This window comes from Lampetra planeri, chromosome 4 (assembly GCF_965212315.1).
Source record: "Lampetra planeri chromosome 4, kcLamPlan1.2.h2, whole genome shotgun sequence".
Taxonomy (NCBI): Eukaryota; Metazoa; Chordata; class Hyperoartia; order Petromyzontiformes; family Petromyzontidae; genus Lampetra; species Lampetra planeri.
Window position 1 is genome coordinate 1,796,647 of NC_136110.1, and position 21,794 is coordinate 1,818,440.

The 21,794-nt window shown below is 45.1% G+C and overlaps 2 protein-coding genes across 3 annotated transcripts; one reads left to right on the forward strand and one right to left on the reverse strand.

Annotated features, from left to right (window-relative positions):
• The first annotated feature begins 2,766 nt into the window (after nt 1-2,766).
• On the forward strand, nt 2,767-13,714 carry LOC144717555 (uncharacterized). 2 transcript variants are annotated; one of them, XM_078592961.1, is made up of 7 exons: nt 2,767-2,965; nt 4,295-4,423; nt 5,095-5,195; nt 5,612-5,757; nt 8,656-8,905; nt 10,003-10,223; nt 10,772-13,714. In XM_078592961.1, exons 1-7 carry the CDS (start codon nt 2,877-2,879, stop codon nt 10,937-10,939), a joined length of 1,104 nt encoding a protein of 367 aa, XP_078449087.1. In that variant the 5' UTR covers nt 2,767-2,876; the 3' UTR covers nt 10,940-13,714. The 2 variants fall into 2 exon arrangements, with proteins under 2 accessions (XP_078449087.1, XP_078449088.1); XM_078592962.1 differs by lacking the exon at nt 4,295-4,423.
• BUB3 (BUB3 mitotic checkpoint protein) lies at nt 11,804-19,504 on the reverse strand. The gene is made up of 8 exons (XM_078592964.1): nt 19,292-19,504; nt 18,457-18,678; nt 17,439-17,508; nt 17,155-17,306; nt 16,458-16,616; nt 15,867-16,044; nt 15,282-15,498; nt 11,804-12,678 (listed from the first exon to the last, which is right to left on the reverse strand). The coding sequence occupies exons 2-8, from the start codon at nt 18,649-18,651 to the stop codon at nt 12,669-12,671; spliced, it is 981 nt and encodes a 326-aa protein (XP_078449090.1). The 5' UTR covers nt 18,652-18,678; nt 19,292-19,504; the 3' UTR covers nt 11,804-12,668.
• Nucleotides 19,505-21,794: the final 2,290 nt, after the last annotated feature.

The window sequence follows — 21,794 nt, forward strand, 5'->3', positions numbered from 1 at the left end:
ATTTGCGTTTTTGGGGGGGGATAGGCTAAGTGGTGGCTTTATGTGTGGTCGCGTTGGAATGGAAGACTTTCTGGGGTTTTTCCAGGATGTTTCTGTTGCGTGTAGTCACTTTAAGATGTTTCTGGTTCATGTTTTTGTTTTGTTGCACCCGAGTCAAGTGCCGCATGGCTCACAGGGTTATACCTAATAACAGAGGTGTGGACTCGAGTCATGTGACTTGGACTCGAGTCAGACTCGAGTCATGAATTTGATGACTTGCGACTCGACTTGGACTTGCATAACAATGACTTTGTCCCACCTATGAGATGTGGACTCGAGTCATGTGACTTGGACTCGAGTCAGACTCGAGTCATGAATTTGATGACTTGCGACTCGACTTGGACTTGCATAACAATGACTTTGTCCCACCTCTGCCTAATAAATGAAACTGATTTTTCTCCGGGTCCTCCGGTTTTTCCCATCCACATTTAGACTGAAGCGCGCCTTTCGAGTATTTTGGCTGCTGTACATTTCCACTTGATAAGCCACCTCGAGCTGTCATTTGTGGATAGGTCGCTTCTGAACAAGAGCTATGCAGCTCAGTAGTCCTTACCTGGTAAAATGAAAACCATTTAGTTTTTGTTAGTTTAGTATATAAGGACTCATACATTGGAGCAAACATCTTAAAATAAAATCCCATGCATGGACCCTGTGGGGAAAAAGTCCTTGCACTCAGTTCGACTTTCCTGGATAACGGAGTAATTATGATTGGCTCTATGTCAGAATTAATGTCATTAAGATTAACTGCATGGATTAGAGAATATGCAGGTTAAAGACATACATTGTTTTGAAAACTAAGTGGGCTTGGCAAGTAGAGGTCACAATATGGGATGACCAGTCGTCGAGATTACGTACAGAGAGGTGGCGATCGTCCATTGCTAAATTCCAGTTCAGAGAATTACAAATACTGTATCGGTTTTAATGTGTTGAACTTCTTTCGCACCCTATGTAGTCAACCGTACTAACCGGAGGTGCGGGCAAAGGATAACAATCTCATGCCTGTCAACCCATCCGGTTTATCCGTATTCTTGTACAGGGAAATTGAGTTAAGGTCCATACGGCGTACAGCCATTTCAATACGGGCAAAAAAAATTGTCTATTTGATTTTGTTTCTCTCTTGTGATGGGACTTTGTAGGATTAATTTTGGGATTTATAAAGGCACGTGGTGACCAATAAGATTTGAATTGGTCTGTAAAAAGGTAGGCACTGATCAGGGGTTGACGGGTATGCAAACTAAACACAAAAAGCAGTTTTAGAGAAATTCGTTTTCATTTTTAGATTGAAAAGTGCATAGCTCCAGTGGCTTAGTAATAGCGGAAGGAAGAGCGTTCCAGACGGCCGCAGAAGCACATCTGAAAGTGCGCGATGCGGTGGCCGCCGTCTTTATTCGATGACCAGCCACAAGCGGCTGGTCCTTGACGAGATCAGCACGGTATCGTGGTTCATTTGTGATTTCGTGGCAATGGGGCCGTCCATAAATGACGTCACGCTCCTAGGGGGGAGGGTGAGAAATGTGACGTCACATCAAAATGCGCAAATTTAAATCAATATAGAATTGTTATAACAACACTAATTGTTATAACAACACTCCTACAACATCAGAGTGCAGCGCCACATTAAATACGCACTACAATGACAATATTTTAAAGCGATTTGAAGCATGTTTTATTTTAAAAATGGCAATATGGTTTTGGGGGAGGGGCAGAGCTTTGTGACGTCATTTGGGGGGGGTCTGACTTTTTGTGACGCCGTGTGACGAGGGGGGGGGTCAAAATTCGTCCAAAATCGCGTGACGTCATTTATGTACGGCCCCAATGGCATGCAACGAAATTGCTTGCAGTGGCAGGATGGGTGGGAAAGTGTTGCCCTCTCGTGTATGCAGTGGACACCATTTGAAGGAATCCAAGAGGTGGCGCTGGTAAATGCTTCCGTGGGCTGCTCTCCAAACATGGAAGAGTTTCACTGGCTTGTATTGCCATGGTACATGTTGCTATGTTTGACTCCCTATATATGCACGATATATTAAATAAGTGTATCAAACGTGTTGTCGACTTTTGAAAAAACGCAAATAATTAAACATAACAAAAAATATGTAAGAAATTGTGCCAATTCCGATGCACAATGTTGATAACTGGAAGCCTATTAACTATCATAAGCACCAGCGCTCAACGATGACCACACCTGACATGGAGGGCATTATAAAGAAGTCAAAAGAGCGGGCAGCACTTCCCTACGAGCTGTGCCGACTTCTCGTCTGTGGTCAAACGTTATTCTTAGGTTTTTTCCGGTAAAGTCACGTAGGTAAAAAATTAAAATTAATAAAAGTAAAATAAAAAATAAAATAAAAATCACGACGTTTCGGAGGCAACACAAGCTTCCGTCTTCAGGTGGAACCGTCACAGCACGCTTGCTGTATCAAGCCTAAGAATATGAATACTTGCAGTCACGAAAGCTTCAAATCTAGGGTCAAACGTTACATTTCCTGAGCAGGAATGTCAAAAGCCCTTTCCTCGGCCTGTTTCCCATTAGGAAGCTCTCATTCATGACCGGTCAGACGAAATATTGCCCAACCGTGAAACGCCATACCATTTGGACTGTTTGGATTGTAATAGAATCCACTTTGGAACTTTCTGAACTGTTTGCCCAATAGCAATGGAGCCAGGGTTACTTTTAATAATGTGGGATTATTACACGCAGCAGGGGCTATATATATTGAAGGGCCCAGACTGCAGGTTTCCGTGACGGCGCAGGGATAAACGCTGGTCACCCGTGCTGACGAGCGGCTACGAAGGACGCATGAAGTCCAAGGAGTGAGGTCCGGAGAGTTCCATGGCGCATGGATCCTGACATTCTCAATTGGCGAGGGGACGAACGCAGCCAAAGCCTCAAAATGTTATTCCTGTCGCCTCCCTTCTACATCGCGAGGTACGTGGTGGGGTTGCGTGTGCCACCAGCCTCGGTCTGTGACCCAAGTCATCCTGATTGTTAATTGGATGGGAGACTGGCTGGCAATGCCAGGTATTGTTGGCCGAGGTTGCAAAGGTGGTCATGAGATGGTGGTGCAATGTGTTGTTGGATCTTTCTCTGTAGATCTCGGAGGTTGAGCAGGCTTGAGCCTGGTTAATATTTGGAGGGAGGCTGCCTGAGATAGGCTCAGGTGGTGAGATGACAGTACATACATTGATTCTGAAGTCTTTACGAAGCGTTGAGTTGTATCCTGCGATTTATGGGTTTTCTCCGGGTACATAAGTTACCAGCCACTCAGGAAAACTTTTCAGACCCATTAAGGCTTTCAATAATAATTAGCGGGCATTCGTTGTGTTTTTAGGGCACCAAAACTCCCCCGACCCCTTGAGACCCATACAATTGCAATGTTATATTAAGCAGGGGTATTACAGTAAAGATTATTTTTTGTTACATGAATGTAAAGCCACATTAAAAAAAAACATAATTTCTGGATCGCCCCCTCCACACATCCGTTTGCAAGTTTCTAGATCCACCACTGACGCATGTTGAACTTTCTTGCGCCGTACGTAGCCAAGCGTGGTCATCGGAGGTGCGTAGCAGCCCCTCAAACTAACTCGTCCATTATTCCCACACTCGAGCAGTGCGCCCTGAGCAGCGGCTGTGGTTGTCACCCTTAGGGGTGAGATCATTCGTGAGCTGCAGTTGATAACACTTTTGTTTGATGTGTAGTTTGCAAGAACCAAAACATAGATAACTGGAGAAAATTCTGAAAGTATCACCTTGAATGTTTAATGTGCAAGGAGGGCTATGGTTTATTAAAATCGGGTGCCAGAGTATGTTCACCATGTACATATTTTTCACACATAACAATGTCATGTTTTAACGTGTGCTGTACAGGTGGGTGCATACGTATACTCATGATACACAGATGTGCATGTCGGAAAAGGTTTAACCGTAAAGCTATGGGGAGACCGATATTAATTCATATTTAAATATTGAATGCATTAACGCTTGGTATTTAATGTCATATGTACAAATCTAGCCCAGCAAACGCATCACCACCATCATGCTTCCAAGGTCGGTTAAACGAGTACCACCTGGTAAGCTGTGCCACTTGGTGCGAAAGTCCATAGTAGCTTAGCGTGGAATTTCCACCACAGGCCCTGTCAGCACCCAGTGCTTTGTCAAGAATAATTTGTGGAAACTTCGTCTTGAGCCACACACCAATTACCGGACTGAACTCAAAGGGTTGTGGCGCGTGCTCATGACCGCACGCTTGCCCTGCAGACACATGGTGTCTCAGTTCCAAGCCCGGCTGAGCGAGGCGAAGCAAGCCAGTAGCCCGCCGGCCAGCCCCGAGCACCAAGAGGTCAACTTCGAACGAGCCCTCGTGCGGGATTTCATCACCCAGCTCAGGTTGGTTCCAAGTCAATCCCCCCCTCAGATGCAGAGTAAGAGCAGTGGTAAGGTTGCACGGAGTAGACTTTGTGCAAGTGGACATCTGTGAAAAAGAGCTTTATAGCTCATCGGATTCCTCCAGTGTAAATATTATGATCCTGATGAAATAATATATATACACACACACTTGGTATGTATTTAACATTCAAATTCAGTGCTGGACGAAGGCTTCCCCACGCAGTGTCGGGCAAGATTGTTGTTGTTTGACCATACTTCATCACGCAGGTCAGTGCGGGTTGGTGAAGAGGGGTACCCAGGACCAGTTCAGATATCACTTACAACTCATGAGACATGGCCGGAAATGAACCTCAGGTCACCATGTGTGCAGTGCAGTGCCTGTACCGCTGCGACACACTAACCGCCACCGTTCACCACCAAGTTGTGTTTCAGACGAGGTGCACGTGCGCAAATATCTCGCCATATGTTTGTCAAATGCTGAGCAGAAATGAGGCAGTGGAGGCAATTGGGCCATCTCCCCACATGCTATTAGTCAACCCAGGGATACTCCCAATGTTTGTCAACGGATGCAACTGGGACCACAACACGCAGCGTGTCGTGTACTCATATCAAACACATGCGTGCCAGTTTAACACGTAGGTTTTCGCGACCGATATTATCCCTGCCGACAGGGAGGTGGCCGGGGTGGCACATGAGGACATCCTGTGCGGGGTGCGGGTTCCAGACGAGCGGCACAGCTCCCGGCGTGACGTCAGCGTGATCGTCTTCACGGGTAAGTCGCGTCGGAAACGCTCGGAGAAGGCTAAGATCGACAGCTGCAGAAGACTTCAGAATTCCCCATCGAGCCTAGACTTAAGAAGGAGCATTCATTAATTTTGCATTCAGCACTTGCCAATTCAGGAACACTCCATTACCAGATTGACAGGGAAAACTTTTGCACGATAATTCACCACACTGGTCGATGCAAGTTGATGAAGTGTGTTAGCTTGGGCTGGAAATGGAAGTCAGGTCATTGGGTGCTTAACGCCGTGTGTTAACCCCCACGCCAGTATTGACCCCACCTGTGGTTTGCAAGTCCATATTTGAACGGAATTGCGTGTGTTCGATCCGTATTCTGGGAATAGACATGAAAGATCTCACGGCTTGACGGTGCAACACGATGTTTACACTCTCATGCACGTGACCCAGGATCTGGACTCTACTGCATTGACCTGAAGACGTGGTCGGGTCTGGTGACCCCGCGCCAGGGTCACTGGGACATCCATGATCCAAGGGGTGGCAGTTGGCTGGGCGGTGGCTACACGCCGTGTGTCGATCCTGTGAAACTCATCAAGGTATGCACAACCAATGATCACAACCAATGAGCACAAGCTATTTGCTTAACAATTGTGATTTAAAAGAGTATTTGATTTTCTGTAAGTTAAGGTGATCGGGTGGCTATTCCATGTGAGGGCATTGAGCCAGCACTGTGGAGATTCTGGGTTTTGATATTCATCAAGATTCCATGGTTAAACAGAATTATATGAATTGTTGATTGCATGTACACGGTTAACAATGACAATACATTTATCCTTCAACTTAATTTGGCTTCTATCAGATCCGAGAATTAACACATTTTTATTCATCATCCTAAAACACTCCTTGCAGGGAATGTAAAAGATGTCCCTAGTGTGGATATTGAAGTGGCTTCATTTTCTAACTGCGAGCTAAACATCTGGCTGTCGCCTAATGAAGCTAGTTGTAATTACTGGCGAAACGTCGTACTCAGATTGTTAATGTTGTGGCTTTGCTCTCCAACACACCGGTTAGTGCTGTACTAGTGACGAATTGGCTTGTTCTGTTTACTTGACAAACCTTACTAATTGGCTGTGTCGGGTGGTGGCGGGTTTAACGACACATTTATACATTTACGCGATCTAACCCAAAAAAATCTGTATTATGAAAGGAAATGTCTTCATTTCATGACATGACACATGGCAACATTGGAATATGACTGGGTGGGGGGGAACCCCGAATATATTTCTTTAATATAACCACGAGCATCCATACAATTACGTGACTAACATAACTACTTTTTTTTTGCATCAGTGATGCGTCGTAACAGAGCCGTTGCTTTTATCTGCACTCTGATCGTTACGCTTCTCGAAAGTTTTTGAGAATAATTAATTAGAAGAGAACTGCAATGTGTAGTGTGCAGGGTGTACAAGTGCATGGGGCAGTTTGAAGCTGTAAACGATCTACATTTTACATACTCCGCTATGGCCATCCTTTCGCCCCGCGCTGTGAATTTATGGCGCTGGATTCCAACTTGCGGTCACCACTGTTAAACCTACGTTGCTTCTCCGACGCACCACCACAACTGTGTAATTTTAAAAGTGGCCGCATCTTAAGGCTCATTTTATGCCACTGCAGTACACTGCCATGTATCACTTGTCAAACTGCTCCTTCCTTGCTCAGGACTAGGGGTGCAAAATTCACCCCAGTCACTAAATTGCTGAGATTCACTCCATACAAAACTAAAGTAATTGATTCTTGAACATGCAATTCGATGCACGTATTTTCAGCTTGAGAATTGACAATCGATTAACTTGTGCATCGTCACACTCTTGCTTGATACGTGGTAAAATCATGCTTAATTTAAATTGAATTTCGAAGGGATGCTATAGAATTTACAACCTCTTATCCGCCTGCAACTTTAAAGACTTCTGTATTTATTTTTGCACGGCGAGCGATGTGTGCAATGAACCCAAGATCGGTAGACATGCCGGGCTGGGGTATGGGGCAGAGTGTTGCTTTTTTAGAGATTAGATGACATGCCAGGCTGGGTCATGGTGCAGAGGGTTGCTTTTTTAGAGATTAGATGACATGCCGGGCTGGGTTATGAGGGAGAGGGTTGCTTTTTTAGAGATCGGTAGACATGCCGGGCTGGCTTATGGAGCAGAGGGTTGCTTTTTTTAAATTGTGCGACTGCCACCTCGTGCACCGCTATATGCAAGTGCCTTCCACACCTCCGAGTTCGCGATCGAACGACTTGTCCGTTTGCGCATCAGGGTCGCTGCCTCCAGGAAAGCAAAAATTGTGCGCATTACAAATTAGCATTAGTATTGTTAATATGTACGCGTTACAAAGTTTTGTTACGATTATTTATGGTGGGATAATTCCCTGCAATTGTGGTGTAATACTAGAAAATTGTTGAAGTGTTTACCGAAACAGTTGCACTTGCATGCACCGATTTTTTTCCCCCCCCATTTGCGCACGTGATTACGGTCACATAAACCACATGGTTCTCTGCAGAGCCAGTGGATTCGGAATGTTGGCAAAACATGGTTAGTGGATAATTCAGACCAGCCGCTTGGTAGACATCCCCAAAAACAAACCTCCATGCCCCCCAGCGAAGCCTTGCCATCAACGCTGGGTGCGGTGGCACACACCTCTAATCTAGCGCTCTGAAGGCAAGTGTAGGTGGATCACGCAAATTTAAGAGACTCCCGAATCTGCCAGGGTGCGAGGTGGTCAGATGGGGCTACAGCAAGCGCATTCATAAAAGCCGTCTGTGAAACTTCGAGTGTTACTACATGCTACGTGTGGGTTTTAGCCAGGGTGCTCTGGTTTCCCTCCACAGGCAAAATATTTGGTTAAACATCCCAAAGTAGGACTCTCCAGAATAAGTATTGAGACTCAGAAATTACATCAAAGTACCATTTTTAGGGGGTTATACTTTGTCAAGAATTTTCCTTTAATAAGTTATTTACTTGTCTATATTGTAATTGTTTATGACTACTATGCGCGTAACAATGTGTATATATTAAAACTATTATTCTCATTATACATACAACAATATAAGCATACAGTATAATCAGTTCTTAATAATAATAATGTTGCTTTGCTATAGCTCCCTCCTATACCCCGGGACATCTCAGAGCACTTTAAACATTTAAAAAGGGCCATTCCCCAGTGGCAGCTGTCCCTTAGGGCATTAGGTGTCTCACCGCCTGTCCTGCAAGCTTGGCAGTAGGGAACATTGAAAGAAGTGTCATTCCAATCACGGCAATATATAGAATCTCAGCGAGGGCGGTTAGTTCAATATGCTCACTGTTTCTGCACAGCGTCTTGAGATGCGATCACATGGAGACGCAGTGTCAATTCGAAACGCATTGCATTGCCCACCTTTGAATGCCTGATGACCACACTTTCCCACTCATCCGTATGGCCGACCCGGGACCTCCCTACAGCTGAAGAGCGAGCAACTGCGCAAGCACCTAAGCGGTCTCGGGGTGGAGCTCCACAAGGAGGCCGTGCACGCCCGCCTGCTGCTGCTCAACCCGGCATGCGAACTGCAGGTCCCCAGCACGGAGCTGATCCCCAGCACGGAGCCTGAGCCGGTGGTGGTCCCGGCCGCGGAGGTGGCCGCTTTCGTCCGCTCGCTGCAACGTGGGTGGATGGCGCGGGTTACCGACTCGCTCACGCCGCACTGGCTCAACGGTAAAGGAGCACAGTGACCATCAAGACAACGCTCGCACACAAACACACAAGGGTGCTTCAACTGCGGAGAGGGACACTCGCGCCTTTTGCATTACAGGTAGTCCTCGTTTAACACGGGAGACACGTTCCTGAAAAGTGCCATGTTAAAAAAAAAACTACTTCCCCATAATGCAACGGTAAAGTTTGGCGAGATGCGATGTACGCAGAGTGAGATGGTGGGAGAAATAACTGAAGGTACACTGCCGCGTTACTGTACCACTGCGCGAACTGTATTAATCCGCAAAGCTGCTCAACTCAAAAAAGTAGTTTGTCGTTGACCGCTCAGAAACCCGTTATAACGGTGCACGTTCCGCGTTACAACGGGCACGTTCCACGTTGTGCAAAGTGTTCCCCAATGGATGAACCGCATTATAGTGAAAACACGCAGTGTGAACACATGTGAAGCGAGGACTTACCGTACTGATTTATCTTTGCCGAGAGGCAAACAGCCTCGGGCCTCTTGCCTTACTGAGCATGTCCTTGTCAGTCTTCTTCTGTACAGCAATGTTGCACAGACAAGCAACTGATTTTTGAAACAGCAACGAACGCTATTAATTAGTGCCCAAGTTCTTTAGCCATTCAACGGCATTGGCTGTAAGTTGATGAACGTCTTCGTTGCTGCCGTTGAATGGTTCACCTGTGATAGCATTTTGACAACTCGCCCTCTCTTAGCGAGCTAGGTCACAGAGTACATAGGGAGCACCACCAGACTTGCCGCTCCTATGCTGTTGATGGGAAGCATTTGACGAAAGGCCCCATTGCTTGTTCTACTCCGCAGTCGCTTGCTTGTCAGTTATTATAAATACACAAATAAAGATCGTCTCCGCTCACCCCCCATCCACGGGCCTTCCGTGCTCCACCAATACAATATAGCAGCGTACTTCACTAATTTTCAGAGGCGGGCTACTTTCGCTTGACAATACATCATTGCGAGGGCCGCCACACATTTGTGTATTGTCGGGGGCTGCAATAAAGGCCACCAGGGGCCGCCAGTGGCCCGCGGGTCTCGCAATGAAGAGCACTGCAATGTAGGATGTATTTTACCCACTGGTACGCAGGGCGGCTGTCGGCGGATGCTGTGCGGCGAGCGCGGGCCGGGCTGCGCGCCCTGGGCACCTGGGATGTGCTGGAGCTGCAGGGTGGACGCCGCCTTCTGGGCGACTTCCACAGCTGCTCCCACCTCGGCATGGATCGCGCTCACATCGAGACGCTGGAGTTCAAGCACCAGCACAGCACCATCCTGGGCTATCTATGGGCGCTGCTCGGGTACATGCCCACGGTGGGTCTGCCAGATTATCTTCCAGATAATTCGCAAGGTGTGTGAAGATGTAGCCCTCCCAGCGATTTCATGATTTGGCTTTAAAGTTGTATAATCTCCCGTAGATGCCACTGGTTATTCATGTTCTGCAGATGTAGATCCCACCACCACCATCTATTGCACGGCAGTTGAACTTCCGACTCTCGGTCCGAACAGGCAACTGAACATAGACAGGTTTGTTCGTCTCTCTGAAATTCTTAAATCAAATGTTTGTAAGTAGGAGTCCCTGTACCCCATGTTAGAGAACAAAACTATTGCATGACCTGTACTATGCAATAGGGGGACAGCACTTTCACTCCGGTGACAATATTTGTCGCACAACAATCAAACGATATCTTTATCAGAATAGAAAATGTAGCCAAATTTGATTTGCTTTTTTTGTGGTCACTGATGCTCATAAAGCATTGATTTTAACCGACGCATATTTACATTTCTTCCGCGTACTGAATGGGATGGGCAGGCATATCGACGTACTGTAAAGCACCGTTCTGTGTCCCGTGTGTAACCAGGTGTCTGTGCAGATGTATGAACGAGGCACAGACGGCTGGGCGTGGCGCCCCTCGGCTGGCATCACTGTGCTGCCCGCCAGCGCTGTTCTGACCTTCCGCGGCTGCGGGGAAGCTGCAGACTCACGTGTGCCCATCACCCATGTGAGCCGCGTGCTACTCAGCCAATAGCGGGGCTTGGTCCATCCTCTCGTCTGCCCCCCCCCCCCCCATCAGTGTTCTTCACTAATTTTCAGAGAGGGGCCACTTTTACCAATAAGACATCAGTGAGGGCCACCACACATTTGAAACCATTGGGTTTGACAGCATGATGTGGTGTTTCATATTCGTGGGGGCTGCACTAAAGGCCACCAGGGGCCACCAATGGCCTGTGGACCTTGCAATGAAGAACACTGCCCTATCAGGAGCGCTACGATTCACATCTTAAATCGCACACTATCGTGAATTAAGAAGCTGTTATGATTAGTGTAATTGTCACCGTATGCACTGCATTCTATTATAAACTATATTTTTCATGGCCTCGGAAAAGAAAAAAAGTGAATAGCTCACTGCTCTAGTAAAGTGCCATCGTTATTATGGCCTGTTTGCTACGGTACTCCACCATAAAAATGTTATTGACCAATACAAAACATTTCATTCATGGGTTGAAGAATGTGCAAAGAAAAAACACATCTTCACGCGACGTATCTTGAGAAGTTGCAGCAGTAGTTCAAAAGGTCCAGACATTTCAGTTTAGTCCTCATATCTGCTTATATTCACAAGATTATCGCAGCTCACATCGAATCAAATCGGTAAAATTAAGAAAATCTGAATGTCACACCAACACCCAGTGCGCCATGTACATAACTTCACTGTTCCATGCACAATGGCAGATAATTATTTAGTTTTGTATTAAATATCAGCTATATTCACTTAAAACTTTATGCTCTCTAAATTCTAAGACCAGTCTATAGGTGATGCACCCTCTTCACCCGAGTCTGCTCCATCACATTTCACGAATGTGGATTTAGAATAAACACACATAAGAATTAGCTGTTTATACTTATTTGTTTTTCTTTATTAAATGTAAACGGGTACATTTTAAGCATGTTTACGCAAAAGTGTGTGAAAATTGTGTTGCATTAGATAGAGGGAAATTGTAAAGAACGCAACTTTGAAAGTGACAGCTTTGTGGTCAAAGGACGCAAGAAAATGTTCCCTATGGAGTACAATTCACTGGGCCCCTGCATTTTACTGTGTAACCAGTTTTAAAAAGCCACAATTGACCGATTCTTAAAAGAAAACCTTAAGTATTGACAAAAAAACACCATTGCACATCATACGCATTATGTGCACATCTAAGAAACTTTATCAGAATGCTGCCTTCATTTTATCAGCTCCTTTTGTTAAAAAAGGTCTGCATTGCTTATAACTAAAATCTGTGCTCAGCTGTTATCCAGTACACTTTACTGAATAACAGCGATGGTGCAGCTGAGCAACAGATGTTCTGTGACAGCTGTTTTTATGAGCAAACGTCCCTTGCTTCAAACACTTACAACACTTATATTCAAAAACACGCCATGCATTGATAGGGACAACTACCAATACACGGTTGACTACGTACGGTGCGAAAGAAGCTCGACATATGGACTGCAAGTACTTGAAAGAAAATATAAACAAAATGTGCGGCAGAATCTTGGCAAACGGTCAAAGCACAGTGATGCAGGGACTGTGAATTGCCTCTTGGAAAGACATTTACAAAAGACCAAATGAACAATCTGCAACATCCCATTTGTCAAGCCGAACAGTGCTTCATACTAGAAGAAAATAATTTGAAAAAGTCACAAAGGAGATCATAAAGCAGGAGAGATAGTGGAGATGTAGAGTCGTGCTCTTCTGGTGTTATGTTGGATTATTCCCCCTAAGACGACCTGGAAAAAAACAAAGCACCAAATTATTATTTACAACTCTAGCATTTTTACATTACCTAATTAAATATTTTTTTCAAAAGCAAGTAAAGAAAACCCCAAATGAATAACATTGCTTACAGTATGTTAGTGAGGTCCTCCGCTCCAGTGCTGTTCCGCAGCCTGGGACTCATTGGAAAGTGCTAATAAAATAAATAGATAAACTGCAGGGACTAGCGGCAAGTGCAAATTTCTCAAGGAAATCTAGTGTTGGCATAATGCTGAATAAACGTATGTGAGAAGAACTGTCTTGCAAGCTCAAGACAACCAGACTCTATACAATCTACACCAGAAAAAAAGCTTGGTCTGAATGTAATAGGTAAGCCATCTTATTACATTGGTAGAATGGACAATATGCAGAAAGAAGGCTGGCGGACAGACGAACGCCGACGTCCAGAACAAACACCTCTTTCGAGACCCAAACATTGCACCTCCTGGCTTTGACATCCCTTGAAGACACTGGTGTAACTATCAACCGCATCTGAATCATCAACAGGCCGCTGCGCACATCTCCTTCAAGAATGTAAAGTTAAAGACAAGCCACAATGCGACTGGCCATGCAACCCAAACTATTGACCATATAGTAAACCACTTTAATCCGCGTATCTTAAATGGAATAGTAAAATTGCACCAACTCTCTCCTGAAGCACTCTAATGGCAACAAGATCTCGACATTGCCATTTAGCTCCTGAAAATATTTCCATTTGAAATAATATAATGGTCCATGACGAAAAAAACATTTAATAACATGTAGATTGTGACGCAGGAAGATACTGCTGTATGTGTTGTATAGCTAGTAACTGGTTCAGTGATTTAAAAGCTTGACCTGTGATTTTTCTGCTTTTTTATATGCTAAACATTGTATTATGTAAACTGCTGTTTGCCACCAGACAATGGTTCATTGTAGACTGAATAAATTATCTCAACACATTTTTATTACTTTAAATTTCAAAGCATATTTGAGCTTTGTAGAAAGAAAAAGAAAACATTTGGTACGCAATGTGCGAAAGATCTCCATTTTACGCTATGGTGTGAATTATGCAAGCGTCAAATATACTCGCACAAAAATGCTAATCACACACAGATGACTGCAAGTGAGCACAATCAAGAGTGTGCTCACATACGTGTAAGCAAAGACAATTTTGGATGACTTTGGCGAGCATGTGGCTTGAAGCGGTGGTGGGACTAACACCATGCCATGCAACCTCTGAAATTCCCAGCGGTGATTTTAACCACTCCGCATCGGGTATCGGTTTAACGATGATTCAGTCTTCGTGAACACCCGCGCTCGGCGGAGTTGACCAATGCCAATGACTTTTATGAAAATGAAACCCAGATGATTGCGACGTTGTGCTCTTTTTTCCACAATGCTAGTCCAATGTGCCAACATGCGATGTGATAAAGAATCCACTCAGAACTCTTGCAAAAGCAATACAAGCCCATATACTAGAAAATAGTCATGTTTTCACACAACTTATTTTGATATCCCTTGAATTGACCTTTTTATATGCACACTAGAGGTTTAAAAATATGTTAACTCCTCATTGTGTTTTTGCTCGAATTTCTTCACTTCACTGCTTTACCTTCTTTTATTTAGCTTTTTTTAAATTAGGTGATGTAGGTCACTCTTACAAATGAGACTACCCTTGGTTTCTTGAGTTTTCACCTGGTTAGAAAGAAAAAAACTTTAAAGTTTAACTTTCCCACACACCCTGCTATTGGAAAAAAATGTTGTTGCATGACACTTCGAAAAATATTTGTATTTCTCACAGATTATATTTTTTAATAAGTATAACCCGTAAAAACAAAGTTTTTCACTATAAATCCTTTATATGCGTGGCAGCGAACTTAATATAAAGGATTTAAAAATATATTCGCCTGTGGAGGACGCGGGGATCGATCCCGCGACCTTTGGCATGGGAAGCGAGGGCGCTACCAACTGCGCTACTCCGCCACGGCCTGTGGAGGGGTTACGCTCTGGGCTCTTATACTGTGACGTTCAGCCAAAGCCAAAAATGAGTTCTATTTGAATATATGTAAAATATTTTTTTTTTGCCTAAAAAGTGTAAAATTTTGGGAATTTTTTTTCACGAACATTAATTGTCTGTCACAACGAGTCTGTGTGGAAAATGTCAGCTCGATTGGATCACGGGAAGTGGGTGAAAAACGACCGAAAGATTTGCACGGTCGTAAGCAAGCAAGCACGCAAGCAAGCAAGCACGCAAGCAAGCGAACTTAATATAAAGGATTCAAAAATTACTGAAATTATTGGTGACAGGCTATGTGATGACCATTAGAGGGCAGTACAACAAAATAAATCGTACGATTTATTTCCATGGCTCTGCTCCCCACCTTCACCAAGCTGTGGTCAAATAACTCTCACAATATACAAGGTATGGCGTATGTATGTAGAATTACTTTCGCACCATATGTAGAAATCCGTGCTAATCGAAGGTGCGGAGAAAGGACAACAAACTAAACACAAAAAGTCGTTCTATTAAATTACTTTTCAAACTCATGAGCGGTGCTGTGCACTCAACCAGCGCACAGAGGCAGCGGGCACTCACTTGGGCTTGGTCTCGGCGTCGGTGACGTTGCGAATGTAGATCTCATCGGCGGGGTGTGCGATGTCCTCCTGCTCGTACATGTAGGAGGAGGCGATGGCAATCATGGAGCCGTCCATGCTGAAGGCGAGCGACGCAATGCTCGTCGGGTAGCGGTGGAACTGGCACAACCTCTTCTTGTTGAACGGGTCCCAGATGTTCACGAAGCCGTCCGAGCCACCTGGGAAGCCACAAAAGCAATCAGCCAGTGGTACATTAAGAGTATACTCAACTCTGTGAATTGAAGAAAAACATGTTACATTTTGTTCTAGCAAATGCAGCCGCGAATGAAATATTTAGTCCAGTGTTCTTCATTTCAAGGCCCACAGGCCAGTGGCGGCCCCTGGTGGCCCTTAGTGTAGTCTGACTTACGGCCCCCCGACAATACACAAATTTTAAAACATCCCCCATCATGCTGTCAAACCCCAATGGTTTCAAATGTGTAGCGCCCCCCCCACCCATCATTTGTGAAGAACACCGATTTAATGACACACACACTTTGCAGAGCTAGTAGTGTGTGCCTCTCTGCATGTTGGAAGTGCTACTGACCGGTGGCGAAGGTGTTGTGCACATTATGAAAGGCAATGGCGTTGACAGGGTAGATGAGTTCAACGCCGTTGTCCTTGAGGCGGTGGCACTTGAAGGCGTACTTCTTCTTCTGTACCTCAGGGTTCGGGTCCAGGTACTCGACGGCCACTCGGCCCTCGATGGAGCTCAGCACGTAAGCCTGCAACAAAAAAACCAACACTGTCACTGATCTATACGCAACTGTAGTTTTCTCCAATCTCAACAGCAGTGTGTGGCATGTGAATCAAATGCTGTCGATTGGCCTGAATTTTGTGGACAAGAGCACCCCCATCGTGGAGAATATTCAGAAATGACCAATACACTGTAGCGGTCCCACTACAGCTTGAGAATATCTACGTGTATTCCGTCATTCTCATACATTTTGAGCAACACGGTTGGTGAGAGGTGGAAAAGAGCATCACGAACGGGAAAATTCAATGCTTTTATTCAGTTCCCGAAGAAGCTCTCAGCAACATGAGCTGAAATATCAAACGTCGTTTCGAACGACACAGAACAACCCGAAAAAAACATCAGAATTGTACTGGGACCGTGTGGGACAGTCCGTGCACGCACCTGCTTGTTGGGGAAGGCGCGGATGCAGCGCGTCTGGTACTTGAGGCTGGACTCGCGACGCTGCTGCACGTAGCCCATATTGCGCAGGTCCCACACGAGGACACGCCGCCCGGCCGTGCCCACGATCAGGCGGTCGCCCGACACTGCCATCGTGTACACCTTCCCGGGCGCAGCGATCACGGCGGGGTTCAGAGGCAACAGCGAGTTAATGCTGCCGAGCAGAATTGTGTACAATTTTCTTTACTCCGTGAGCCTCAATATAACATTTCGCTTTGTACAAAATTTGCATTAATCTTATTCTTACACAGAATGGACTCCTCCACCCATGCTGATGGTTCAATCTACAATGCTGTTTCATCTCATACTGTGCTAAAAACACTTGTCTTTATGTTTCTTTCCTCACATTGCTCGACTTTTGAATTCACTCCCATCGTCAATTTTTTAAAGTTCTTAAAACCTTTATCAATTCTAGAAACATGAACTATTACACCTTAAAAAGAAAAGTCCTACTCACTTGCCATTTTAGGGCTGTGCTCAGCAACCGTGACAAAAAAAATACTACATATTGAATGTATCTTTCATTGCAAACATCTAAATGTAACTCTATATTTGGTCCTAGAAGGATGAGATGTAATTGTAACAGGACAACATTTTGAGTGATGCCCTTTTTCGCAGGGAGGTCGATGTGCATTGTTACCCGCTCGGGCTGGGGGAACGAGCCAGCGTTGCACGGTGTGCGGGGATCCCAAAGTTTCACCGTCTGATCCCAGCTGCCCGTCACCATTACGTTCACCTCCGGGCAGAACTCGACGCACCGCACTGCCGCCTCGTGCGTGCCAACCATGATTTCTAATAGGGCAAAAGCAGCAAAATGGGACTTTCAAACACGTGCTATGGGTATCCATGCATGCTATACGCCATACAGTGCAAAAATAAAAGTGTGCAAAAGCCAACAAAGAAAACACACAGCATGCGACATACCTTGTTCAGAGTTGAGATCGTACAATTTAACAGTGTTGTCCAGGCCTCCGCTCCACGCATGTGTCATGTCCTGCCAAAAATCAGAATCCATCTTAGGTCCATACATAGCAGTGACATGGCCTAGCGCATTCGCAGATTGTTGCAGAGGTTCATGGTTCAAATCCAGCAGCAGCTCGAGTTATTACTGCGGGTGTAATAACCGTAATACTACGCGCCATCTGCTCCAAATGTAAATGATGTCAAATTGCCCACAAATTGCTGAATTCGGATTTTATATTTATATAGCAATCATCACCCCCGACTGGCACACTAATGCCCCAGGTGATTCTTGAAAGTGAGACTATTCTGGTCTCCTGAGTTCTCAACCAATCTCATCATCACTTCTTTGACTCGTAGATTTTCCGCCTGTCTATCAACATTTTCACATCAATCGGCTTGCCATTATCCATCTGCCTCCCCATCTAATTACTGTTGGCAGTATTGAAGCTATAGTCACATTAGCTCGACACTTTCGAATGAATAAAATGTGGATGGTTTGGTATCCAATTTACTTCAATTTCGGAGGCAACAACAGAATAATCAACCTCACAATTTGGAGTTGAGTAAATTTCAGCAAGAGGCCTGAGTGGTGGAGTGAAGGGTGTCAGCAGGAGAGTATTGAGTAATGTGTGGGAGGAGAGTTGCGATGGAGCAAAGACCATTTCGGATTTTAAAAAGTGAGGTTGAATATGTAGCCCATTTTAATTTGTATTCTGAAACAAATGCAGGGATCTGAGAATTGGTGGGACGTGATACAATGTGGGTTCAAGCGGTATCATTTTGGCGGCGCCATTGTGACTTCACATTCATAAACAAAAGCTCACATGAGGACATCGTAGTAAAGGTGTGATCCCACAGACCCCATTAAAATGTATCCACTTGCAGTGCAATTAACAGTGCAACACACAAGACTCTGTACCTAAACGGTAGTGCGCATTCAAACGCAGAGAAACGCAACAAAGGCAACATTTGCGGGTACCTGGAAGGCACAGTCCAGCACGGGCCCCGCGTGCGTGTACTTGACGCGCTGCGTATTGCCCGTGACGTCGTGCAGCCGCACCGTGCAGTCCCACGACGACACGAGCAAGAACTGCGACGAGTTGGGTCCAAACTTGACGGCCGTGATGCCATCCTCGGGGCTTTGATTCAGCTTGAACTCACTCGAGTTGGTCATCGTTTCACAGCCGCGTGTTTGCTGCTGCTGCAGAACGCACCGCACGGGTTAAATTGGACCAAGGGTGAAATGTGTTAAGTGTGGCGAACGAAACGCTCATAAGTTGCGAAGCATCGGACTGTATCCGTCCATGTCCGTCTCCTTTTGATTGTCCCTCTTTCCGTCTCAAAAACCCCTCGTTCCTTCAGAATCAGAATGTTATTTATACTGGAATACGATGAGCTATAAAGCGATATTTCACACATGTCCAGTAGGAGCCGGTAAGAACGTTACAACAATACAAAACATGATAGTAGTGCATAGTAAAGGTAAACAAACCACTCAAACACGTACAAATTAAACTAAACCATCCCCCTCCCCACCAGGCAAAGCCCACTGAGGTAGTAACTTATTTTTCAGAAACGAGCTCGTCACCTATGCGACTATGAACCGCACACATCATTAACACGCTCCTCTACCCCAACACAATTGATCAAAGCCGTACATAAACACCAATGAGCACTTTCATAACTCTGAATTAAAAAAAAAATCTTTAACACGTGCGGGCCTCCTCGCCTCCCGTCCTGAAGCCTGCGGCTCGCCTAAAACGACCTCGCTCGCGGCCACACACGCCGCCGCCGCCACGCCGCAAGGGACTTGCCTTGTTATCGGACAGAGCGCCCAGGTCCCACAGCACGCACTCGGACAGCCAGTCGTCGGTGACCAGTCGCCTTGCTAATTAATGCAGAGGACACAAATTTGATGTTTTTTGTTGTCACATTGAATGAGGCCTGCGAAACGGCTGCAGAATGCTGAGGCCGCGCGATCGCGAAGCGCTTCCGGGTCAAGGGACACGAGATTCAAACGAACCAATCGGCGCTCGGCTCGGACAAGAGGCGCGGTTTCTAGGCGCGATCACACCCTCTGTGTGTGATGGATTAGAGGAGGGGGGTGGTCATGGACCGTGGCTTTTGCGGCAACGTGGTGGCACTTCAGCAGCAGCGGGACGGGAGTTTGTGTCTCGGGCTCCCAGTTCATTCACTCGGAGGAGCGCCCACGATGGATTCGCATTTGCACGTGGAAACGTGGGTCACGAAAACATTTATAAATATGTATTCAAAAAGCTGAACTTTTTTTTCTCTCGAAAGTACAGCAAGAGAGAAGCGAATGGAATTCGGGGCAAAGTGAACGAAGCAGGAGGATTGCTCCACATAATCTGGCTGTCCGCCTGATGAAGCTGGTTGTAATTACTGGCGAAACGTCGTACTCAGATTGTTAATGTTGTGGGTTTGCTCTGCAACACACCGGTGTTGCTGTGCTAGTAACGAATGACACGTTCTGCTTACGTGATAAATCTTACTAATTGGTTGTGTCGGGTGGTCGCGGGTTTAACGACACGTTTATATATTTACGTGATGTAACCCAAAATAACCCACTGTATTATGGCAAAAGCAACTGTCACTTGAGAAATGGAACATGTTGCACAATATAAATCATTGTTAAATAATAGATTTCGATTTAAAGCTTTCGTGACTGCAGGGATTCATATTCTTGGTTCTTTCTGTAAAGTCACGTCGAAGGAAAATAATAAAAATAAAACATAATAAAAATTCTCACGACGTTTCGGCCACAACGCAAGCAGCCGTCCTCAGGTGAAGAACAGAGCTGTCGGAAAGACAGCGTCCTAATTAGCTGTCGGAAAGACAGCTTCCTAACCTGAGGACGGCTGCGGCCGAAACGTCGTGAGAAATGTTATTATTTTATTATTTCCCTTCTACTTGCCTTTACCGAAAGAACCAAGAATAAATAATAGATTACCGGTAGCGCAAGTCGGTCGTGTTTAGACTGATCACAGTACAAATTAAGTTAGGGAAATATGCTAATGATAGCCCGACTGCTGATGAGACACTGCGTGTGGAAACCAGTTCACGCTTTGGTTGGTTTGAATCAACGCTTCTGAAAATATTCACTGATTGTGAATGTTTTGCTGATATTGTTTTATATGTGTAGATATATTTAGACGGAGCAGTGTCTGCTTATCCATTGTGTTACTATACCTGTCAACCTTTCGGTTTACCCCGTATTTTTGTACAGGGAAATTTAGTTTTCAGGTGCCATACGGCGTACAGCCGTTTCAATACGGGCAAAAAAGCTAAGTTTTGTCTATTTATTTTGTGTGCCCCTTGAACGTTTGTCTATTTGTTTATGTGTTTGTCTATTTCTTGTGTTTCTCCCTTGTGATGGGACTGTGTAGGATGAACGTTGAAATGTATAAGGGCACAGGGTGACCAATCAGGTCTGAATTGGTCTGTAATAAGCTAGGTCCCTTGATAAGGGGTTGACAGGTATGAATGATGAGAATAGGTTTTCCCCTTTTTTTATGGCAACAAAACAGGTGTTAAGATATTAAAACACCAAACTGAAACCTTTTACAGGGAATCATTTGCTGCATTAACCACAATACTTGTGGTCAGAATGCAAACAAAAAACATACTCTGATAATATATTAATTGTCTTTGAAACTGATTGGTCCACACCAGAGACAGCTTTCTTTTGAGCCTATTCTCAAAACGGTGTTAGACCAGAGGACGCCAAAAGGCGTACAGCACAAAGACAATGCGCTATCAGAGTAATCAGCGCTTGGGGTGAGCATCTACATAATGGTACCTCCTTTGCCATAAAAAAGGAGAAAACCTATTCTCATATTTTGGTACTGGCAAAGGAGGTCCCATGAGGTATGCAGTGCTTGTGTTCCCCGTAAGGACGCTGATGATTTTGTTTTCAGTTTGAACAGCCTCGAGTGGATATGGACCACGACCCCAATAAGACAGCCCGAAGCTGTACTTTTCGAGAGACTTGTAACGAGCTAGGGATGTGACATTGCAAGAAAAACCTCGGATATATCGAAAAACATTCATGTGTTTTCGTGATTTAGCGTTTTCGATACTTTCAATTTACTTATTCATAGGAAGGGGAAATGTCAATATAAAAACATGTTTGTCGAAATTGAAAGGCGGTGAGGTACAAACCATGTGGGCATATATCACGGATGACTTCCCAAAAACAACACAGTGCTCTGGTGGAACAAGTTGACGATACTCCACTCAGCTGCTGCCACCACGGGTGCCGTGGAAGAGCTTACAACATTAAAAACACGCAATTTT